This window comes from Argopecten irradians, chromosome 9, assembly GCF_041381155.1.
Source record: "Argopecten irradians isolate NY chromosome 9, Ai_NY, whole genome shotgun sequence".
NCBI classification, from domain to species: Eukaryota; Metazoa; Mollusca; class Bivalvia; order Pectinida; family Pectinidae; genus Argopecten; species Argopecten irradians.
This window is the reverse complement of record NC_091142.1, coordinates 38982482-39000574: the sequence shown is the minus strand read 5'-3', so window position 1 is coordinate 39000574 and position 18093 is coordinate 38982482. Positions and strand designations below refer to the sequence as shown.

The 18093-nt window shown below is 32.1% G+C and overlaps 1 protein-coding gene across 2 annotated transcripts; it reads right to left on the bottom strand.

The window, feature by feature from the left end:
* Positions 1-4918: 4918 nt before the first annotated feature.
* On the bottom strand, positions 4919-9396 carry LOC138332285 (oxysterol-binding protein 1-like). 2 transcript variants are annotated; one of them, XM_069280312.1, is made up of 4 exons: positions 9179-9396; positions 7511-7525; positions 5687-5886; positions 4919-5244 (listed from the first exon to the last, which is right to left on the bottom strand). In XM_069280312.1, the coding sequence occupies exons 1-4, from the start codon at positions 9379-9381 to the stop codon at positions 4934-4936; spliced, it is 729 nt and encodes a 242-aa protein (XP_069136413.1). In that variant the 5' UTR covers positions 9382-9396; the 3' UTR covers positions 4919-4933. The 2 variants fall into 2 exon arrangements, with proteins under 2 accessions (XP_069136413.1, XP_069136415.1); XM_069280314.1 differs by lacking the exon at positions 7511-7525.
* Between the last annotated feature and the right edge of the window lie 8697 nt (positions 9397-18093).

The following is an 18093-nucleotide window of genomic DNA, read 5'->3' as shown; positions in this document are numbered from 1 at the left end:
TTATCACTTATTTGTTGTCACTTATTTGTTATCATTCAAATTATCTGTTACTTGACGGTTGTGTCAAAGCGCGGCGTTTTTCACTTGAAATACAAAATGGCCAAGGCAATGGACAGTACGTATACTAGTCCAAACGAAGAGGCAATGGACAGCCCAAACGAAGAAGAGGTAAGAATGATTGGAGTTTGTCATATTTTACCAGGGACATCCTTTATTTTACAAACACGCCTATTCTCATCACAACTCTTATTCACATATCAAGCAGTACTGTTCAGTTAATATTACACGTATGGAATGAATAAAAATCTTGATATAAAGAGTAATATTTCAATGAATTGGCAACGTAACGTTAACTTGAGTTTAAAACCAATACTAAAGTACTGTATACAGTATACAATTCGCATATTTTATAAGTTGTTAGAACTTGTCTTCTACCTAACCCTTTAAATATCAAAATATGTTTAATATCAAAGGTTAAGTCTAATTGTTGACAAATGTGTCATGGTGATGTGTTTCATGATAATACAGCATATTGTAGTTGTATATTTCCATGTAATGTTGGAAATAATTGTAAAATACATGCACAATTACACGAGTAGTAACGGCCATGTATTGGCGTTATGGACTTACAGTGTCCTCCAAATACCCCGGACACTAGTCAATATCACAAGTTGTCAATGGAATCAAGTGCTGTCATATTTAGGCTCACGTCTTGCAATATTTCATTAAAATGAGATGTTATAACTTTATGTTGGTTTTAGGATTACTTCATGTGATGTGACACTTTGTCAGTCACACTTTGTCACATCTTGTCTTAACTAACAGTAACAGACATAAAGTAGAATGTAGTTCTATATAGTCTGTATTGTAATTATGACATAACTAATTCTCAATTAGGCATGCGACATAGTCTATTTTGTAACAACATAACTAAGTCGCAATTATAACACAACGATTTGGAAAATCCTACAAGGTTGATTTGTTGTCTGGCTTGAGATGATGTAGAGGAACCAGCTAGTATAAATATCAGAGCAATTTCAAATACACTCTTGGCTTCAGTAGGAGGTGAAATATTTTAAACTCAGTTATTACTGTATTCCCAATTTACATATGAGAGGAAAATCTTTTCTAAATGCATATCATTCAATATATTTCAATTAGCCTGGTACCGCACGTGGTCCATCAGTCCTTAAGAAATTCTGTTTGTTAGTTTTCTCAGAAAGTACAGAAAGCAGAATAAATATTAGCAAAACGTTTAGTTTTGGATATTACTTTATTTATTATAAGAAAGCAAATGTATCACAAATGGTTGTCTACCGGTTATGTTTGATTTTGACAAAAGAACAAGTTGATATTAATAAATAGTAAGGAATATTTAAAAGTAAGTACATTGTAATAATAAATAAGTAATAAATAATAACAAGTAAGTAGTAATAAATAAGTAATAAATAATAACAAGTAAGTCGTAATAAATAAGTAATAAATAATAACAAGGTAAGTAGTAATAATAAATAAGTAATAAAATAATAACAAGTAAGTAGTAATAAATAAGTAATAAATAATAACAAGTAAGTAGTAATAAATAAGTAATAAATAATAACAGGTAAGTAGTAATAAATAAGTAATAAATAATAACAAGTAAGTCGTAATAAATAAGTAATAAATAATAACAAGTAAGTAGTAATAAATAAGTAATAAATAATAACAGGTAAGTAGTAATAAATAAGTAATAAATAATAACAAGTAAGTCGTAATAAATAAGTAATAAATAATAACAAGTAAGTAGTAATAAATAAGTAATAAATAATAACAGGTAAGTAGTAATAAATAAGTAATAAATAATAACAAGTAAGTAGTAATAAATAAGTAATAAATAATAACAGGTAAGTAGTAATAAATAAGTAATAAATAATAACAAGTAAGTAGTAATAAATAAGTAATAAATAATAACAAGTAAGTAGTAATAAATAAGTAATAAATAATAACAAGTAAGTCGTAATAAATAAGTAATAAATAATAACAAGTAAGTAGTAATAAATAAGTAATAAATAATAACAAGTAAGTAGTAATAAATAAGTAATAAATAATAACAAGTAAGTAGTAATAAATAAGTAATAAATAATAACAAGTAAGTAGTAATAAATAAGTAATAAATAATAACAGGTAAGTAGTAATAAATAAGTAATAAATAATAACAAGTAAGTCGTAATAGATAAAAAAGAATATTTCAAAAAAAAATCAATCATGAGTAAAAACAAATAAGTAACAACAAAGTATGTTAAAGTATTTGTTGAATGAGAAATAATTAATCCTATTACTTCATCTTTCAGAAAGAAGGTCAAAGCCTGTGGTGCAAGGGGCAACAGAGTGTTTACATGTTATATAAAGGGTGGCAACACTATTCCAGTGAGAAATATAGAGTGGTAACCATAAAAAAGCAGATGTGACAAGATTGATAGAATATAAAGCAGATGAAGTCCAGACGGCGGAAAGTATCATCAGAAAAGGCGCAAAGTACTTCTTTCCGAAGTCAGTTTGGCGACTTGGAAAATATGGATTTATCATTTGCTAGTTTATCTGGCGAATGCATAGAGACATTCACAGAGTTAGAAGGTTGTGAAAATACATTACAGACATATCTCAAATCAATGTTTTCTTCCCAATAGCATTTGTAACTGATATCAAAAAGAAAAGAAGAAGCAAATAAATTACCAAAACATGAAACGCCCGATTCGCTAAAACGTTCAAAGGTACCAACCGATGTTAGTGGGAATGAAAATGACGAGTATATCTATATATGAAAGAATCCTCTGGCCTTCCAGGAAATATGAAATTGTTTTCAGAATGACAAAATATTCCAAATATTCTAGTGATGAAAGTTCAATTTAGTGCGCATCAATGAAAACTTAATTGATCAGGGCATTAGGTTATCTAGGATAAAGGTGTTTCAAAGTGAATATTAAGATTTGTTGAGGCACGAGAAAAAACAATTTAGTTTCATTCTGTTCATATGAATCTTTGAAATAAACAATAAAGATATTAATTCTTGTTGTTTTGTTATTGTTTTCAGAAAGCATGGTTCCAAAATAAGGATTTTTAGCATATATAAAAATGTATTTTGACGTAAAAATTGAATTTCATAAACGCTGAATTATATTTGTGTATATGTTAAAATGCATTTTTACATATCTATAAATCGTTGTCATTTTTACATATGCAAATATCAATTTGTAGCTCATCTCTCGAATAGTGGGGGTTTATAGGATCATTTTGGCGTCGGTGTTGGATAAAGTTTTGGTTATTCAGTGTTATTCTGAACAACTGGCAATGATCGATTTCTACATTGATATAGGATCATGATTGTTGAGATAGATATCATCAAACACTTTAAGAAAGAAGAAAAGGCTGCATTTTGAGAATTTCAAGATGCCTAAATGGGCCGAAATTACAAGGTTAAGGTTCTGGTGCAAGTGTTGAAATACTGACATTTCTAACAACAGGCATTGATTTCTATATTTATAAAGGATTATAAGTGTTGTAAAAGGATGATTCCGCCGTCCATGAAATATGTTATCATACTACTTCTTCTCAATACCCGAAAGACCCAAAATACTAACTGAAAGAATTTTGTCTACTACTGTATACTTCTACTGTGTTGTATTGTACATACCAATAGTAAGACGACCGTTAAGGGCCCTTGGGCCTCTTGTTCTGATTTGCTACAATGTCTACACATAAAAAGGATTAAACAATTCTAAACTGTAAAAAACAAGAGGAAAAATAGAAAGTTTTGATATCTATTAGATGGAGACACGTAAAAAGGGGACTGCTGTACATGAACCATTTTAAAACGGTTATAACTAAAACTGATAACTAGAATTGCTGTACATGAACCCTTATATGAACGTTTATAACTAGAACTGTCGACAGAGTGCCCGACTAATACCCCCGCTGAACACATTTAGTCATAACTCCGTTAATAGGGGACATTGCAGAACCCTATATAATTTACTTTAACCCCCTTTAGTCAGGGGTTCTGTGTAACAAATTTTATCAAAAATCTGTCAATCAGTTAAGCGAGGAGGTCGCAAGACAATGGTGTGTCTAAACAGACGGACAACCCAATTCCAGTATACCATCTCCTTAACTTCGTTGAGGGGGTATAACAACAGCGTGAGCATATTCTGATCCGCATGCGGAACACTACATGTACGACGAATGATTGTTTTTCCTGTCATGCACAAATGCAGCAAACACGATGCTTTGTGCGAGATGCTTACACTTTGACCATTTTTGTTCTTGCAAGTGGTACATGAAGAATATACAATGTTACATACATGGTCTCTATAATACTTGTATGGATCACAAAATTGTTTTCATTGCTAATGTATCCGATATAATATAACCTTAGTAGTAAAGGAACATCTTTAATACAAAAGCGTGTTTTATACATTATATTGTTAAACAAACAATTTTTAAACATTTGACTTATATCCATGTTGGTCCTGCCTTGCCATGGTAATACTATCAGTGGACATGACTGTACTTGTGCTGCCACAATAGACTGGCCACCAGACCCTAAATTGTTGATAAAGACTTTCTCAGCAGAGTTCTTTACTTGATTATTTACCCCTGGTTTAAAACTTAGGATCTGGTCAAATCTGGGAAATCACTCCTCGGAAATAATGGTGGTTACAGAAAGGTCAAACCCCTATTACATTACCATGACTGTGATGAGTTGATCTGGTGATAAGGACGGTGGTCAATGTGTAGTCCTGGGGCAAATTTTATGACACTTTAACACACCAGCTGGGGTGGGAGGAGGTCATGACAAGGGGTTTCTCAAACTGTTTCAGGCATGTAGTAGAGATCATGTCAAATTCCCTTTTTGATCATGACTGATAAATTGTATATCAACAAATCATTGATCATTTCAAACATCCATGTAATTATTCATTCTTTTTGTGTTATTACATTCCAAACAGTAATAAAATCTTACATTGATCATGGCATTGGATGTAATCCTGAACATGGTGGCTCTCTCATTGACGACCTTGAGCTTGCTCCCGGCGTCTTCAGCGTTGTTTAGGGTCTCGAGTTCTGTTAGAGCTCTCTGTAGTCCACTACCATGTTTGGAGATCAGATCGTTACAGGTGTTCATGTCCTCGAGTTTGGCGGACAGCGTCTTCAGCATGTTCTGTAACTCGTTTTTATCAGGTTCAGGAGCTTCCTCCTCATCGCTGTCTGTAGACCAGAAGTAAAATTAAGCATATAGTTTTCATTAAATGCTAGACTACTAAAGACATGGGGAGTTAACTCAAACAAAATACTTATATAAGAATACTCTCCTAATTCTAACAATATTATAATTACTACACGAAAGATTTTTTTTTACTTCCATCCTTTTTCAACTGAATAATTAGATACCGTGTAAAAATCATTATTATTGTGATGCCACAATTGTCGTGCCAGTGATCACAGAAGATGACTATTTGTCCTCCATTATAATGATTTTTTAATTAATCACAGGTGCAAATTATCTCAAAATTTTATTATAACATTGCTGTTGTTCAATTGGCATTCATCCTCCGATAATTGCCAACTGAATGCAATTGTATTCTTGATTAAACAATATGTCCAAGAATTTCCCATCTAACATGTCTACAGATTGCATAAAATTGTGTACCTGGTTCAGAATGGGCGTCATTTTTCGCAAGCTCCAAGGCAGTGACCCATTTTTGTCTCTCCACCTCTGAGGTAGCCTTCAGATAGAAGGTCTGCGTGCCGCCATTGGAAATCACAATTGTGTTAGAATCTTCAGTGTGTATGAATGCGTTGGCCAAGTTGATAGTTCCTCGACAAGTGTGGGCCATTTCTGCCTGGGATCTATCAAAATTAATTTCTTACTGATTACAAAGAAACTTTTTGAGATAAAGTATACACACATGTCATGTCACAATGGGTCCACTTGTCAAAGGGCCATAACTTTATCAAGGGGCTATAACTGTGTACAATAATGTACAGCAACCAGCAATTTCAATGAAACTAACCCTCAGTAAATGATTTAAAGATGTTCCACCGCCGACAGAGCATAAACGATACCCTTCATTCGAACAATAACTGATTTTTAACCGTGTATATATGTGTAACACAAAAATACATTAAAAATTATTTATTTTGTTTTGTGTAGAAGTGGAATCAGTGCTTCATTCCATATAGGGTATAATGACATGGAATTTTTTTAGGAGGCAATTAATTATTTTTAATAGTTTTATCTTGAAGTAAAACAAGATGCTTTTCAATGTTGGTAAAAGTAAGTAACTTTTGTAACTGAAGAAAAATAATAATTTGTCTGCTTCTGTTTTTGATAGAGTAAAAATGCTATTTGTCAGCGGTGGAGCATCTTCAATTTTGTTATCAATTTCTTAAAATGCAATTATAATTAACATTTATAAACTATTTCACAACATTACATTGTCCCTAAGATCAAAGACCATTCTTTCATGTCCCAGACTTTTGTACTGTGAAGTTTTATGTTACAGTGGCTGTCTGTACAAATTATGGTGTTCCTATAGATATTGTATTTGGACAAATTAGTACATTCAGAGCATGTATTCAAAAACTCCTTCATGCAGCTCTTATCTGTCACAGTGGTAACAGGAGAAAATCAGACTGTGGCTCCAACACTAGCTGGTGGCTCTACCAATTGAGCTACCTTGTCACGAATGACTAGCCTAGTCCAATCTCACTACACAATCACATTCAAATACAATCCAAAATGCAATAGATTGTAAACAGATTCTGTTGTGTGGACCATGTTTTATATTCATCAACATGCATAATGACTAAGATCAGAGCAAACAGATAATTACATCAGTAACATCACCCTGGAGGTTAAACTCCCTCAAACACAGGAAGGAACTCATCAAAATCCTTCAATGAAAAATAACTTTATTCAATTATTGGGATTAGATTGTTAATCATTTATCATCAAAATCATTCACATACCAGTAGCATGAAAATTGGCTACCTTAAATTCAGTGTTATCTTAATGATAGTATATAAGACAAATGATTCTTACCTGGCAATCTTTTGTCAAGGGTTTTCATCGACGAAAGAGCAGTTGTAAGACAATTAAGATATAATAACTAATTGGCATGTTTTTAGCACTTCTTTTTATATTAATTAATTTGATTTAAACATATTTTATTGCCATAGTTGCGATGGGATTGGCCACAAGTACTTCTTAAGCCGGTTTCCATTTATATTAATAGTGAGGTATTTAATACTTAAGGGATCATTCAAAAATAAATATTGATTCATTTTTAGTCCTTTAATTAGTGTCAAAAATGTAAATTAATTACGGGCAATTGACAAGAGGAGATGAAAAACAAAGGAAAATTGCAATTTGAAACAGAACACTAATTTTTCAATGGCGACATAAAAAAATCCTCACAAGGGAAATAACTCATCACAAAAAAAAATATTGGAGCGCAGACAATTTACTCACCTGTCCCTCCAAGCTCTTTGAAGAGAAATATACACAGTATAAGACGACTGTCGATATGAATATATTATTATCTTCATTACTTGTGTTATGTGAACTTGTGTTAAGTGTTTACATGTGCATGTTTAATCAAATTTTGCTTCAAGAGTATCACACAGCTTACGTATTCAAAATACAATACTTCTTCTTCAGATATTACGATTTTGCATTAACTGCCAACGATTTTAATATAAACTCATTTAGTACAGTATTCGTCCAAGACATGTACACAACTGAATATCGCATTTTTCCACTCCCTCATACATTTGATGCCTGTGGCCCAAGCTTTTGGTTCCCAACTTTGGATAGTAAAATTTACTTTTCTACTTGTCAGGATACATGCTGACTAGCGAGCCTTTAAATGCATGTGAAGACCTACATTCCTGACATTTTATAAACTATGCTAAACCCAGGCACACTCTACTTCATTTCAAATGTTCTACAGAGGTACAATCTGATTGAAACCAGATCTTCAGAATCTCTGCTTTTGCAGACTTTTACAGAACTTCACAACAAAATCAAAAGAAGATCTGGTTTTAATCTATATTTCGTTTTATTGGTTTAAAGTCCTATTTAACAGCCAAGGTCATGTAAGGACGTGCCAGGTTTGTTGGTGGAGGAAAGCTGGAGTACCCGCAGAAAAACCATCGGCCTGCTGTAAGTACCTGGCAACTGCCCCACATGGGATTCGAACTCGTGAACCAGAGGTGGAGGGCTCGTGGTAATATGTCGAGACATCTTAACCACTCAGTCGTGAACTTAAATCGGCCCCATGACCTACCTATATATAAAAAGGATTGCGTCCTGTAAAAGGCTTTTTAACACACTTCAATCAGTGCTTTTTCTGGGCATTTTGGGAAATTGTCACCTGGTGAAAATTGGGAAATTTGGTGCGATAAAAGTATGAAATGAAAAATTTTAAGTGTTTATTGAAATTTTGGAAAAGGTTGAAATAAACAATTCTCCTTCTCTAAAAATCAAGTGTAATATTGTATACTAAAATATGACGTTCAGACTTGGGATTTCGGGAATTTTTTTGTTTCACACAAAATAGGCTTCAACTCACTGATTTGGGAAATTTAGACATAGATTTGGGGAAAAATAACTAGAAATACAATTGGGAATGGGGCCTAATTTCGGCCCCAAATATATAGGCAGGAAAAACACTGTCAATTCAGTAATTAAGTTTTCAAATTATTTTTTTACCATAAAAAATTGTCATATGACAACAAGTTGTGACGATTTTCAAACATATGTGGAAATATGTGCTAGGTGACAGAGCATTGGAAATATGATCAATCTAGATAAACTTCAAAATCCAACTTCTTACTTTAGATTTGTCATCAGCCTGAGGCATCACACGTATGGATCCATATTTTTGCTCTGATTGCAGACTGCAGGGTCACCGGTGCAAGTTTATTGACAAATTATTTGAGAAGGGGCCAAGCATCACGATGCATTTATGGACACTGACTTCAGCAATTGTGTGCTTTTGTAAACCTAACTGTGCACGCTTATAACAAAATCGCTATATCATTCTAACAGTTAGTCTGTTCACAGATCCAAGTAAAAAATTTAGATGCAGCAAAGCAATCTACAATATTTTGCTAAAACCTCCCTCCTTTTATTTACCTGTAGTACGAAAGTAGGCCATTTTGAAGCACAAACCATCGTTTCTGGTACCCCCTCAAATAGTTGGTCCATTTATACAGCCAGCCTCGGTACTGGGACTGATGTTGGGGCTTAGTTTCAGACATTTTAAGCCTCAGTGTCTTGTGACACTTGTCATTGCTTATCGAGTCATCGGAAGATGGCCGGCGACGTGTCACTACCATCCTTTATTTATCACTGCGACTTCCTGGTTTGAAATATGCCGTATGCGTTTCTGAAAACGTCATTAAAGACTAAATATAGATCAATAGAAATAGAACAATAAGTTTCAATAACTTTGATAACCATAATCAATAAGTTCAACCAATAAATATTAAGAACTATTTTGTAGCGTATGAATAATATGTAATATATGTTCGGGGTAAAAAGTGTACAACAATCCGAAGTAGCCCTGCCCCCTTATTACGCTATAAATAAAAAAGCAGACAATAAATGAATTCGATAAATAAACAAATGTTAGGCTAGTATTATTTAGTTATTAAATAAATAAGTCATTTTAAAATGTTACTTGTTCCATAAGATAGATTATGAACATTAAAATATAAAACGATAATATTAAATTGTAGATGATTAATAGTTTTCTCAGTGATTTCATTGCAAAATAATAATATAAAAAAAAAGGAATATTCATTTACATTTGTTGTTGCTCCTGCAGTTGATAACATGTTTTGTTGAAAGATGGCAAAGGACCAATTCAAATTTATTTCCATTATGTATGGTACATTATTGTTGTTGGTATGTTTGGTGTGCATGAAACATTGAATATTTTGACATACATGTAAGTGACATTCCCTGGTTGTGTGAATATCGTGAGGCAAAAAAAAAATAATATGTCTGTTAAGGGTTACCTGACTCACCCTAATTTTTTACCCCCGACCCTTATATTTTTTCCATCTACTAGGATGAATATACGTACCCGGCCTACTATACCTTTCGGCCGGATACGAATTGGTCCCTATGTGTCGTAGTGGAGCACTGCCTCTGAAAATCACTCGGGCACAGTTTTCTATACTTTTTTGTAGGTTTCCAACTATTTCATGCGTATACATGCATTTACATATTATTTTTGTCCAAAACAAACATAACTACCATTCTTAATATCTACCGTACCGCTCACATGACATCAAATTCACAATTTGTGGACTAGCCGTATAAATTCCTTTCAGAAATCCCTTCAAATGTATTACGTAAAAATATAATGCTGCGATGAGAATTTTATATTTTATATGGTTCAGTTTCATTGCCTAGTAGGTAAGCAATATCAAACAAGTACGAGAAAATGCAAAAAACCATTTTATAATGGTTTGCATAATCATTAATTTGCTCCATTAGCAGTAATAGTCACCAATTATAACGACACCATTTTCTGTCTAAAAGTCTTTTTAGCTACAATATTGCAGCTACTTTTCTACGAAAAAAAAAAGAAATTAAAAGTCAAGATTTAATTCGATCTTAAACTTTGATTCCAGCCATTATTTCAGAGTGAAAGACACTTCTGACCCTATTTTTTTGGCAATGCAAAATTTTTTTACATACTTTTTTGTTTGGCATGATAACGATGAAAATATCCAATTAATTTTATAATGTTCTAGATGTAAGTGTATGATAGTTATCTACTGAAACCTCATGAAGATGTCAAGAATATATAATTACTTTGTTAATTACTTAAAGATGCTCCACCGCCGACAGAGCATAAATGATATTCCTCATTTGAACAATAATTGGTGTTTAATCGTGTATATATATGTCTAATTTACACAAAAAATAATATAAAATAATTCATTTTGCCTTTGGTGCATGTGCAATCAGTATTTCATTCCATTTAGGATATAGTGCCACAGATTTTTTTCGGGATGCAATTAATTATTTTTTATATTTTTAACTTGAAGTAAAATTAGAAGATCAAACTTTTCAATGGTGATAATGGTGTTAAGTAAGTAACTTTTGTAACTGAAGAAAAATACAAATCGTCTGCTGCTGTTTTTGATAGTGAAAAAATACCATTTTTCAGCAATGGAGCATCTTTAAGAATCTATTATAACAAAATCTTGTCTTTAAATCTCGGAATTATGGTTCATTTTGTACCTTGCAATAAACAGAGGATTCCGTTATAGGTGCCACCCATCATCAACACTTTCAATTCTGATTTCTCAAAGTTAATTCACTGCTAGTCTGTATTCGCTGTAGTGCCCAGGCAGAGCGCTTCAAAAATTATAACAACTTATTAGAGAACCAAATTGGAAGTTGTGGGAAAAAAACCTTTAGAAAACATCAGCCATAGATTAACTCTTTCCTTACTCCTATGGCACATTAATCTGTGACATGCAGTACCAGGTAATATGCCTTAATTCTTTCCTTCGTAATTCATGTATTCTGAAAGACTCACAAGTTCAAAAGAAATGGGATACTAATAATGCTGATTTTATATGCATCACAGAGTTGTAAAACATTATTGAATCCATGAGATGGACACTTATAGGGGTAGGAGGGCTATAATTACTGTAAATACAACATTAAAAATTAGTAGACTGTACTTTCAATACTAGGTTGTTATCAAATTCAGCATCAAACATCCAGGAACAAGGAAATAAATGTATGGTACATATTCTTTTATATGCATTATACTATTGTTAGTATACCCGTTGATCCTTTCAAACTTGTTTAAACCAGATGTCACCAGGACCAGTATTTTTGCTCAGTTTAGCCAGGTTTTAACATTACATAGGTTTTAAGTACAGTGAACTATAAGTTAAGAAGGAAAATGTCATACAATTTTGCCGTAATACACAAGGATCCGAATAAGACAATTAAGAATTTGACAATTAAGTTTACAGTAGTTCTATATTTGATCCTCCGAAGTATAAAAATGAAATTATTATGTTAATCACAATTTTTTTAAATTTTTATTTCAGTAACCAAATAACAGACTAAAACATATCTACATAGTTAAAGATGCTCCACCACTGACAGAGCATAAACAATACCCATTATTTGAACAATAACTGGTGTTTAATCATGTATATATGTGTCTAATTAATACAAAAACACATATAAAATCATTTATTTAGCTTTTGGTGCATGCACAATCAGTTCTTTATCCAATATAGGACATAGTGCCATGGATTTTTATCAGGATGTAATTAATTATTTTTAATACTTTTATCTTGAAGTAAAATAAGAAACTTTTCAATGATGGTAATGGTATAAAGTAAATTTCTTTTGGAATTCAAAGAAAAATACTAATTCGTCTGCTCCTGTTTTTGATAATGAAAAATTACCATTCGTCAACGGTGGACTATCTTTATAATTCAAGCATTTAAAAAAAATTAATTGTTTCAATATTTTTTCAACAAAATTTATTTTCTTGAAATGTCTCAAACTTAACAAATCTTCTTTTTTTTTATAATTTTCAAAACATTTTTCAAGAATTATTGCGAAGATTTTTAGTGGTAATTTATCATATAGGTATCACTGATGGAGTGAAAAAAGGGAAATAAACAACTATAGATGTTGTTCTCTTTTTCTGGAATTGTATTAGATTTCAAATTATAAATTACTCAAGAACCCTGAAGAAGACTGTGTGATACAGTCGAAATATACTGCAAGTCATAACTTTTCTCTGAGTATTAGAAAATTTGTGAAATTTAAGGGGAAGTAACTCTGTTAATTCACAGTAAAACAAAACACAACTCAGAGTCATAGTAGGTTTAACATGTTTATTCAAAGATAAATAACAGGAATGATAAAAAGGAATAAATTCAATCTATGAATACACTGAGGCTTGACACATTCCTATGTTGAGGTGACCAGAATGGAATATTTAACCTATGTCCCAGCATGAACCTCAAATTACTGCAATAATGTTTTTCACATTTCATGAAGGCAATTGAATTAATCTAGATTTTTTTATTATGTCAATTCTGACACCATACTTCTTCAATGATACCATATGTGACACAACTGATTTCCAATCAGAAATAACGCATTCTGATCTATTGAGTACATTGTATAGATAAGGGAAGTAACTCTGGTATATCGCAATGCATACCCATGCATATGTTATAAATTCACACTCTCCAGAGTGTACCAAAGGCTGCTTTCTAATGCCCATCACAAAGAAATTGTAAGGTCAAAATGATTAATTTGTGGAATTATAAATATAGATTAGATAAATTAAATATTAATCAAAATCAAATTAATCAGAGGCTATAGAGTTTCAGTATATGAACACAGACACATCAATAATAGATTAACTTTGAGACACTCAGAAAATTGCATACAAGATAATTGAAATAGAGGACAAATGAAGGGGAGGTAATTCAAACCAACTTTATGTTTACAGCTCTTTCATTGCTTTTGGTTTTGTTTTGATTTGTTTTTGTCAAATAAGGAACATCAAATTATTGAGCCACTTTTGGATTTTCTTCTATTTATAAGTATCTATTTTGAAAAACAACATTAACTAACCTACCTGTCCCCACAGAGATCTGTTGTAGCAGTGTCTCTTAAATGCAACAATCAGGACCTGACACCAAAGGGTAGATAACTGTATAATCATAATTAAATATTTCATTCTGGAAATGTGTCAAGTCCCTGTGTATTAACTAACACTCATTGGTTCCAGGGTAATGGTTATTTGGTAGCAGTTTTTGTGGAATTCATAAAAAAATTGTATACACAACTATAATTTTGAATATTAGGGTTACCAATTCTCAGTTTCTTGATAGGAGACTTAAAGTTTTTTAGGATGATTTAGGTGCAGAAATAGCAGGAAATGTCAAATCTCTTGTATTTTGGAAGGAGAAATCCTTATAGATAGTACAGTTATAACTCCATATCTTAAGTACTCTTACGTTATTCAGGTAAACATCCCTATCTTCCATTTGCCTATGTTATGAAGCTTCTTTGTGTAAGCGACGCGATGAAGAAATGGATTTTAATCAGATTGTAGGAGATCTTTTTCTTTGTATCTTTGTAAATTGGCAACCCTGAAACTTTAGTCACATTGCAAACTTGGAACCAGTCAATCTACTCCCAGATCTATCACTAATAAGCCGTCCTAGCAGGAAATTAAATCATAATTCCACCATTTTGTTCATGCCGAGTGTATAAAAGACAATGTGGTAAGGAATGAAAACCAAAATTCCTGACATTTCTGGTAAAATAAAAAAAATAATCATTTTTAAAAAAGAGATTTTGAACACACATTGGACATGTAAATGAGATTACCAGCAAAATTATTATTTAAAGGCATTCAATGTTTATGATCATATATAAAAACATTTACGATCAAAATTTCTCAATGTTTATAAACAAAAGATCTTCATTGTATGATAATAATAAATGAAGATCAAAGAATACAATTATTGGTATATTTTGTAAGAGTATACAGCACCTCAAAAACATCAGGAGTATATCTTAATCAGTTTAACAATATTGCTTCGTGGTTTATATATAATATATTACATGTACTTATATACTATAAACAACAGAGAAAACTCAATCACATTACATAAACAAGGGTTATGAGGCGCATTGAGACACCTCACTATAATCACAGAGTTGGTTTTTTTACACACATCACTTGGCATGCATTTCAAACAAAGGCCAATACATATGTACAGTGATAAATCTACGTGCGCATCCCGAGTCCTGGACTCACAGAATTTTAAAAGGACCCACCCATTGTTTTCACAAAAACCATTGAAAAGGACCCACGAAAAATAATCGTAGATTGAACACTGTATGTAGGTTACTATAATACAAATTTATACATGTATATTGACCGTTGGTTGGAAATTCATGCCAAGTCCCTGTGGCACACATGGGCTGAGATATTACATTAATTTGAGATTCTAGCTATCAAATATACAAAGAATTACTGTAAACATATTCATTTTAGTGTAATCAAGTTTTTGGGCAGAACTGGTATTGAACTTTTTAGTGGAGTGACAAATCAATGCATTTACATAAATGACATAAAGTCCGAATAAAAATGCAAACTGTACAATCCATTACTATTTGCAGAAAAATTGTAACGTGAGAAGTATTATAAGATGATTACCAGTGAAATATACATGTTTACAGTATACATGTCATACAATAGTCATATGTACACAGCGAAAATATCTTCAGGTAAATTCAGTCAATGGTGAAATTTTCAGGTGAAAACCTGGACTTGAAACTGACCTTACTTCATGTGGAACTGACTCCAATTTCAGGTCATTTTTAGGGGGAATTTCAAGTGAAGTTCTTTTCAGGTTAACTTGACCTGAAGATATTTTCCGTGTATATAGAGGTCATCTATTTATAGTTAAGCTGTACAATTTATATAAAATCGCAGAGGATATTGCATAAATACTCTTGGATATGATTTTTGGTTATTTTACATAATTTGTTTTTCTGACGTGCAGTAAATCTCTCATATTTACACTCGTTAAAACTAATATTTACAATAATTAAAATTTACTTTATACACATACTAACTGGTGATTACAATAAGGTAGCAGTTTTTTGTTGAAATAACAATACCATATTTGTTCTGTGACAAGCCCCGCACATCACAGGGTAATACAGTGAAGCCTGACTTAGCAACTACTTCTGTAAAAAGAGCAGGAGTGCGAAATTATTAGACTACTTTCTTAGGATAGCGAATGGCCATTTATAACACAATCTGACATGTGTTCTTGATGGTCTTTATAAACAGATTTGACTAACCTAATATAGGGCTTATTTCTAATAGAAAGTGATGCTCCAATCTCTCAACTCTATGTTTGAAGAAGAATCATAAACTTAGAGACAAAACAAACATGGATCTAATATCCAAGCATGGAATATACGCACTCTGACAAGCCATTTCAGGATTTATAATAAAAGTTTAACGATGATCCATTGCCGACAGAACTTTAACGATAACCGTCAGTTGCACAATAACTGATTTATAATCATGTTTGTGTGCGTGTAATTAACACAAACAACCAATTAATTAATTTATTTTGCTTTTGGTGCATACACTATCTGTACTAAATTCACATAAAGCATAGTGCCATGGATTTTTTTGGGATACAATTAATTATTTTTTGATATTTTTATCTTGGTATCAAATATGAAGCTCAAACTTTTCAGTGATGATAATGGTGTAAAGTAAGTAGCTTTTGTAACTGAAGAAAAATACTTATTCGTCTGATCCTGTTTTTCCTAGAGAAAAAAATACCATTCGTCGGCAGTGAAGCATCTTTAAGAGGGCCTGTATTTCTATCTGGATTTCATCTAGGATGCCATCTTGTAATAGAGTATGAGAATCACCTTCAGTTGTACATTGAACAGTTTTTTTCAAAGACAACACAAAGTTTTTAGGAATCGAATTTCATGACACAGAAAAATATAACTTAAGTCATTTTTGAGCAATTAAGAGATAACAATTTGGATAGGAATGAAATCCGAATCTGATCTATTATTACAATATACTAATTGTAATAACTGTATGAATAAACCAGTAACCATTAAAACTTTGGAATAGTTCATGATGGAATATACACATTAATGATCAATGTCATATTAAAGCATTTGTCAAAACTATAAGTATGTCAGCAATAATATATATATCGTCATTAAGTAAATATGGAATGAAAGTGTATGTCTAAAGAATGTATTGTAATACATGACAGCAGAAAAATTTCCAGCGATGAAAATCCTTAATTACATTAAAGACTTTAAACTTCCTTTGATCACACAATCACTCCCCTCCCCTTCAATCACACTCACACATCCATCTCAAAATGAAAACCTTCAGAAAATAGTCAGTGTAAACACTGATATTGCTAAATCAAAAGCAAGAAGATTTTTCAATAATTAATTTTAAATTTCAAAGTAATACATGTAGTATCAGGCATTGCATATATTTAGTTATTGCTTGAAATATAGATTTAACAATGTTACTATGGCTATCTATAACAAAGTTAGTATCTAAAGCTAACCTATGAGAATACTGTAAGTGGATTATCTCCCCTTACACAAAGCTATGAAAATACCGTATTTTCCCTAATAAGGGCGCTGGGCGCGGGTAAATGGCCAAGGGGGGCGCCGTTATTTGAGACCATTTTTAGATGTTTTTTTCTGAAACAGACTTTAGTCATCTTGCTTTTATTTTCATGTTTTTCTGAAACTTACTATAACCAATTTACGTTTTGAAGTCAAGTAAGTATTGAAATTACATAATTATGAAGAAATGTATGCACTAGAAGTATTAAACACTGGTTAAATATGTCTGTTTTATGGAATTTTGGCATTTCATGCTAGCCTGTTTGTTTACCATGCGTACACAAAATGGCGGACAGTGCTTTCTATCACTACTTTCATTTTGTGGCAGATGGGAATTACCGACAAGAGCACACAATAAAATGCTTAGAAATGATAACATTCCTGTTATTTAAGAACCTTTATCATAAAAATCAAGTAAGTGTTCATAAAACCTGTATAGACATCGCTAAAATGTTGTAGCCTGTTAGTCTTCATCCATACACGTGTGTGGGGCATTCAAGTGACACGTTTTATTTTGAACATGGCGTTCTCGCTGTTTCTATGTGTAAATACTTGGCAAAGATGTCCCAAGTTGTCCAATGCAATAAATTTAGTGCTTATACAAGCTGATTGGATATCTGTTAAGCATGAGATTGATGTGAAACAGTATTTTTTTAGCGTCTGCAAAGACAAATCGTCACAACATTGCACAAAAATTGTATGAAATTAGTTGATTTTTTTCAGCAAAAAACGTGGGGGCGCCCTTATTAGAGGAGGCGCTCTTAATAGGGAAAACACGATACTGTTAGTGAATTATCTCCCTTTTCACAAAGCAGACTCTAATCATGTGGATATGA

Excerpts from the sequence above, each read along its gene's own strand:
- LOC138332285 (XM_069280312.1), bottom strand. The coding sequence starts at position 9,381 with ATGGTAGTGACACGTCGCCGGCCATCTTCCGATGACTCGATAAGCAAT. Across the intron at positions 5,245-5,686 it reads TGACGCCCATTCTGAACCAG|ACAGCGATGAGGAGGAAGCT; the intron begins GTACACAATTTT and ends TCTGGTCTACAG.